General features: G+C 46.6%; 1 protein-coding gene across 11 annotated transcripts in view; it reads left to right on the top strand.

Annotated features, from left to right (window-relative positions):
- Window positions 1-6989, top strand: part of Arhgef37 (Rho guanine nucleotide exchange factor 37) — a 65664-nt gene that overhangs the window by 21235 nt on the left and 37440 nt on the right. For 8 of the 11 annotated variants that reach the window (XR_010059573.1, XR_010059575.1, XR_010059572.1 and 5 more), the window contains 2 exons: window positions 404-551; window positions 6701-6900. Coding sequence is in view for 7 of the 11 variants with exons in the window: in XM_006254811.5 (XP_006254873.1) it covers window positions 404-551; window positions 6701-6900 (348 nt within the window). In the remaining 4 variants the exon portion in view is untranslated. Of the gene's footprint in view, window positions 552-6700; window positions 6901-6989 lie in introns of all 11 variants that reach the window. The other 3 variants (XM_063277355.1, XM_039096833.2, XM_039096832.2) reach the window with 2 other exon arrangements.

Here is a 6989-nt window from a genome sequence, read left to right as displayed (position 1 = left end):
GTTCCTTGGGGTTGTGTGTCACAATGACACCTGCAGACAAAGTGCAGATGTTGTATGTGTTCAAAACCCAGGCTGCAGCAAAGCTCCATGAGGTCACAGAAACACCTCAGGTTCACAACGAGTTTGCTTTAGAACTGATCTCTGGTTGCCCTGTGTTTGCAAATATTTTACTCTTGCCAAACTTTCCCAGACCCCACATTCAGCTCTGTAGCCAGCCCCATCTGGGGTCATGATCTATAATTTACGAACGGGGATCCACACCATTCTGTTACCCACTCAGTGACTCCATGAAACGGATGAAAAAATAGAAACAGGCCACCACAGAACAGGCTCTACCTCCCAGCCCCAAGCAAGGGACACACGCACTTGCCACCAGTAACCCTTGTTGCTTACTGGCCATCAGGTAACTTATTCCTGGAATTCCAAGAGGAGCTTGAACAAGTCTATAAAGTCTACTGTGCCAACTATGACCAGGCCCTGCTGCTGGTCAAGGCATACCAGAAGGAGCCGGAACTCCAGAAGGAGATCCAGGGCATCATCGAAGCTGCAGTGTGAGTAGCATGTCTGGGGACAGTTCAAGTCTTGATCCTGCTCGGGCCTGCTCAGGCTGCTTCAGGCCTGTGTCAGCAGCCAAGCCTCTCTCTCAGTCAGTTCTGTCTCTTTCTTGAAGGTGCGTCCCCTTATGTCGTTCCTCATCCTTTGACTCTTAGTACATGCTTCCACCAGGTGGTCATGCCAGTTCATTTGACCCATGTCGGTTTGTTTTTAGTCTCGCGATATTATAGGTGGGACTTTTTTTTAAAGATTTACTTATTTATTTGTTTACTTATTTACTTATTATCTGTAAGTACACTGTCGCTGTCTTCAGACACACCAGAAGAGGGCATCAGATCTCATTACAGATGGTTGTGAGCCACCATGTGGTTGCTGGGAATTGAACTCAGGACCTCTGGAAGAGCAGTCAGTGCTCTTAACCGCTGAGCCATCTCTCCAGCCCCGGGGCATTTTTTTAAGATCTGTGGTCTTATTGTTTTCTTTTATTTCTCTTATTGTTTGGGTGAGTTATTAATTACTGGTTCTCATTTTACTATTTCCCTTCTATCACAAATTTAATATTTCCTTTTTCACATATCTTGATAATTTCATCCATGATTTTATATTTATAATCCATGTATTTATATCATTGTACACCACCTTCCTCTGCCTCCAACTCCTTCTGGGTCCCATTCTGCTTCCTCTCAAGCTCGGGACCTCTTCTTTAATTATTACTGTCACACACATATGTGTATTATGTAACATATGTATATATATATGCACACACATACATATATACATATCCTTCTGAATATGTTCTATGTTGTTCATATGTTTATGAGCTGAGATCATAGATATAAACAACCACTTGGAACTAGATAACCCATCAGGAGGCTCATACTTGAAGAAGTCTGATTCTTCCTCTCCTCTCTTGGTAGCCATTTGTTGCCTGTAGCTCTTCATCCAAAGGGTATCTGTTCTTGTTTTTTTGTTTTTTAAGAATCTAAGGCAGGAGAATAGCTATGAGTTCGAGGGTAACCTGGCTATATAGCAAGACCACATCTCACAATACCAAAACTTAGCTGGACGTGATACTGTACACTTTTAATCCCACCACTCAGGATTCCAAGGCAGGAGGATCTTTGTGAACTTGAAGTCGGGCTGGTGTGCATAGAGAGTTCCAGGCCAGCCAGGGTCACATAGCAAGATCCTGCTCATACACGAAATACTCCAAAGCCTTCAACAGCGAAAACCCTGAATCAACATGAAGTCCCCAAACACGACTTGCCAAGGGGACATTGATGGTTAGGCTTGAGAAGTCAGGGTGGTGGAGGAAGGACAGTGGAGGCCATCACTGCCTCACATAGGTGCTCCTTTATGCCACAGAGAAAAGTGCTCGTGGAGTGATGTGAAGCTGGGCCAGCCTTTCTCATCTGCTTTGTCTTTCTCTCAGTCATTGACCTTCCATCAGAGTCTCTTTTTCAAATACTCATTACCCTAGATCCTCTCCTCAAAGGAAAAAAAAATCTGTTTCTCATAGGTCTCAAAAATGTAGGCTTTTGCAGGGCTATTCGATGTGACGCAGGCAACAAAACCCAGGAAAGCTAAAACCCAATGTGGGACAAAAGGGAGTAGTGGAGACTGTGGTAAAAAGGGAGACAGCAGACCCCGTGTAGAACGTAGAATGACTTTAGGAGATTTTTGCTCCCAGTAGCTTTTGCTAGGTAACAAAGCACCTCAAACCTCAATACCTTAAACCAGCATTTTCTGAGCTGGCAGGATGGCTCAGTGGGTAAAGGCACTTGACTGTGGCCACCAAAACTGACTGCCTAAGTTCACTCCCCAGAACATGGTGGGAGTAGACAACAGACTCCAATAAGTTGTCTTCTTACCACATACATGTGCCATGGCTCTCGTGTGTCCATGTACATACACTCAAATAAATGCGCAAATATTAAAAAAAAAAAAGACATTTACTTAGCTTACGCTTTTGCATATTATCAGTTTAGCTGGGCTCAGTAAATGAACCGTCTGTTCTTGGCTGAGCATTCCTGCACCTGGCCTGCAGCGGAGCATCAACTGAGGGTGATGGAGGACACCCAAGGTCTGCCGACCTTGCTAGGTTCCTCCACCGAGGAGACACAGAGCCAGCTCAGGTCTGGACACACGGCCTGTGTGCTTCCTGCAGCTGCTGTTCACTTGATCGTCACAGGGCTCCAGTGCAAGGGAAAGGCCAAGCCATTGGGATTCCCAGCCATTCAGGTCAAGTCTTGTAGCCAGTTGAGAAAGGACTATAGAAATGAACCAGCACCCCTTGGTTGAGGGGACTTCAAAGTCACACAAAATGCAGGATTTGAAGACATTTTCCTTTGCAAACCATCTGACTAAATTGCCGTATGGGAATGTGAGTCCCCTCTGGCCCGAGCTCCTGCTTTTTCCAGAGCAGCGGAAACTTAGACGGGATCCCTGCCATGGTTCCATCCTCCCCAGCCGAGCTAGAAGCGATAACTAGTTGGCAACGAGGTTGTTCTTTGTCCTGTTTCTGCAGCTCTGGAGCCAGGCCCGCATGGTGGCAGATCGGGCTCAGCCCCTTCCTGTGAGAGCCATTTCACATCTCAAAACCAATTTCCTTATGGGTCTGATGGGAGTCCTAACAGGGCTTGGTGGAGCGTAGACACACGACACAAGGGACACTAAATAAGTCCCGGCTATTTTAGTCATCTCAGCCAGGCAGGAATGGTGTTGCTCTGCAGCTTGGTTCTGTCAGTTGCAATATCTCCTTTTATACTAAGTATTAAATGTATTTATTATCCTGCAATAAATCCTGGAAAATGGGGCCTACCTATACATGAACTAGGGAAAGTCAGTATAATGCCAACTCTAATGAGAAAGAGAAGGAAAAGGAGGGCATTTTCTAACGATGAGGGTTTCTGTGTGCACTCGGGCACCAGCGCTCCAGAAGCTGCGAGGAAGCACTCTAAAATTAGCCTGCCTCTATATATGGTAAGTAAGTATGGAGGTCAGGAAAGAAAAATCCCAAAGCTGCTCTGCTTAAGAAGTACAAGAAGATGAAGGAGTAGAGGGTGTGTGTACCCAAGGGCCACAACCCACAGGGGAGGCAGTCCTGGCTTCCTGCGTATGAGGGGCTAACCATGACTCATGATGGCTCACCCACCTGAGAGGCCGGGAAGTGAGAATGGGTGACGTCCTTGTGAGTAGCCTGAGTCTCATGTATAAAAGGTGGTGCATAAAAGCCAGTGGTGTGACATGTGATTGGACGGATTCTGAGAGGCATAGAAGTATTTTGGCTCTTGGAACCACAGTAGTTTTGAGACCCTGTTCAGGCTCTGGGTGTTCAGAGGGACACGTGAGACCCGAGCTAGTCTCTGTAACACAGGTCTGTATGCAGGATACTGTTCTTCCCAGTTAGCTGTCTCTCTGTCTCTGTGTCTCTGCATCTGACTCTGTGTCTCTGTCTCTGTATCTCTGCATCTGTCTCTCTCTCTTTCTCCCCTCCTTCTCTCTCACTCGTTCCAACTTGTGGATCAAGATGTGAGCTCTCAGGCTATTCCTGCTCCCATGCCTTTGTTCTACCACCATGGACGGTAGTACTCTAAAACTGTAAGCCCCAAATTAAATTCTTTTTAAAATTTTGTAAGTTGCCTTGACTAGGGTGTTCCATTGCAGCAGTAGAAAAGTAAGACCGTGGTCTCAGAACGGATACTGACTGACTTTACCTTTGTGTGGATTAGCTGTCAGGGTAGTCTGCCCTTTAAGACAGAAACGAAGGCTGGACAGGAAACTCGGTATTAGGAAGGAGCTTTTACAGAGTGGTGTGCGAAAGGAGCCTTAGCAGACAGAGGTGGACCAGCCCTGGAAACCAACGTTTTAGAGGGCTGGACGCAGCAGTGTTTGGAGAAGGCAAACAACCGTTTTCCTTTATCAGCTAATTGTGTTTGGTTTAAATATGAAAGTAATATTCAAATTCTACTCAAGCATTCTCTGTTGGGTCTCCCCGAGGGATCCCCGTTCTCTGTTTAATTTTCTTCTATTTAGCCACAGACAGAAAGATACGGAGGAGAAGCAGGCAGGAGGTGGTGTTGTTTTTAAAGAGACTCCTACGCTATTCTAGAACTTTTATTTAATTGTAGCTGCGAATACTGTCTCACGACAGTGTGAGCAATTCTGCCGTGCTCCTGTCAGGGCAGCATAGAGCTTGCTCCCAGATTCTACTTCCTTATTCTTCTATTGGTGGACTCTGTGTGTGCGCATGCGTGCGCGCATGTGCACTCATGGAGTTGCCGAACAACTTACCTCTACCCTTGTTTCCTTGAACCAAGATTTCTGTGCGTAGATGTCTAGGCTGGGGTTGGTGGAGCAAAAGATTTGTGTATTTCAAAATATTGCTCAACTGTCCAAGGTGACACTCAAGAGAGAATGTAAGAAGCCGTCTCCTGTCGCACTCCCCCAGCCTTCTGTGTTATCCTTCCATTCCTATTACCTATAGGAGGTGCCGCATAGGTTTTCCTCCGTGTTATTTTAAGAAAGCTTACAAATGTGAGCGGTGTCCACCATTCTGCACTGGTTCCTTGGTGACATTAAAAAAATGCAGTCATCTCTTTAAGGACCCCTAGGCCTCTGGTTTGTGCTATGGTGGCAGTTGTCTCTGGGAGGCAGCTGGCTCTTTCCTATGGAATGTCAGCCAAGAATGGAGTTCCCAAAATACCCGCCCACAGTTGTCTGAGCTCAGGACAGCCTTAGGGAGAGCAGATGGACGACGCGCAGGTGAAGTCCACCCGTTGCCCGCTGGGGCTCCCACCTGCTATGTCTTTTCTTAGCCTCTGAGCTGTTTTTTTTCCTGAACATTTCGTCTGAAGATTTTTTTCCTTAGGAAGGACTTCCGGCTCTGTTACAGGGCCCTGAAGGCTGGACCCAGGAGCACTTGTGAATCTTGTAGGAGGCACACTGAGATGTGTGAGGGGTTAGAATTCTATACACCTCTCAGAATCTGAGACTCACTAAAGAAAGCCTGCTGCTGGAGCCTCTCCCCAGTGGCCCTTGACCTGCCTCAGTGCTTAAGAGCATTGACTACTGTTCCAGAGGACCCAGGTTCAATTCCCAGGATTCATAGGGCAGCTTACAACTGTGATTGCAGTTCCAGGGTATCAGACACCCTCACGCACATACACCCAGACATACATTCAGGCAAACACCAATCAATGCACATAAAATTAAATAAATAAAGCATTAAATTTTTCTCCTGATAAAAATTCCAATCCTACAGGAAACTTGGATGACATGATGGATAATCTCCTACCTACCACCTGATATGAGAGTTAACACATCAATATCTTCTTATCTATTTTTATGCTACACTACTTAAAGGTAGTTGTTACTTTCCCCATATACTCTAAACGTTATGTTCCTGTGAAATTTTACACTCATTTAACTATTCAGTGTGTGGATGTGTGTGCCTGTGTCTGTGGAGGTCAGAAGACAGCTTGTAGTATCCTTGTACCACGTGAGCTTCAGAGGCAGGTCCTCAGGCTTCGTGGCAAGTCCCCTTCTCTGCTGAGCCATCTCACTGGCCCTCAAACCTTTTTTTAAGCAATAGCCTATTTTGTTGTTAAGTAAACTATCAAGTGAGTAACCTCTGGGTCTTGCACCATTATCTGACTGGAGAGGTGACATCACAACTGAGTGCAGTTCAGCACGTGATTCTGACGCCCTGGAGAGAAGATACTACAGGACCACATGAGGCCACCAAGGGGACATGTGGAGGAATAGGCTTTAGCTAGCATCAGGCAGAGAGAATAGCCCATGGAATGAGCAGACACTGGACAGAGGGGCTGTGTGTCCTACTGAGTAACACCTGTCAAGGAAGAGCATATGGTCAGCCATGCTTACTCCGGAGAGGGTGAATAGGGCCAATCAAGCACTGGACTTTGAATAGATGAGGAATCGAGGCCCAGGAACGGCTCTGTCTGCCTAACATCTAGATTCCCTAAGTTACAGAAAAGATGACAGGGAGAGAGTACACTACACTGCCTGATATCACACACTGAGCTAAATGACAGAGCTGGACCACTTCCCTAGACCCCCACCCCCACCCCCTGGTCCCCTAAAGGATGGTTTCTACCTGCCTAATAGCAACCTTCTCCCTTAGGCCACAAGCTGGACCTTCGGGTCTCAGTTTCTTACTTGTAATCCCTCTGCAGAGGATTACCAAGTACCCCCTCCTGCTGCAGAAAATCCTGGAGAACACACCCGCGGATGCCAGTGCCCACCCTGTCCTTCAGAGAGCCACCTCTGCCCTCCAGGATGTGAACAGCAATATCAACGAGTACAAGATGCGCAAGGAAGTGGGTAAGGGATGCTTAGGGGTGCATCAGGGACAGCATTCCTAGAGCCAAAACCTCACCCCGAGAGAGGCTCATCTATAATTAAAATGGTTT

The sequence above is a fragment of the Rattus norvegicus genome, chromosome 18 (genome assembly GCF_036323735.1).
Source record: "Rattus norvegicus strain BN/NHsdMcwi chromosome 18, GRCr8, whole genome shotgun sequence".
Lineage (NCBI taxonomy): Eukaryota > Metazoa > Chordata > Mammalia > Rodentia > Muridae > Rattus > Rattus norvegicus.
Note: the sequence above shows the minus strand (reverse complement) of the source record. Positions and strands in the feature narration are given on the sequence as shown.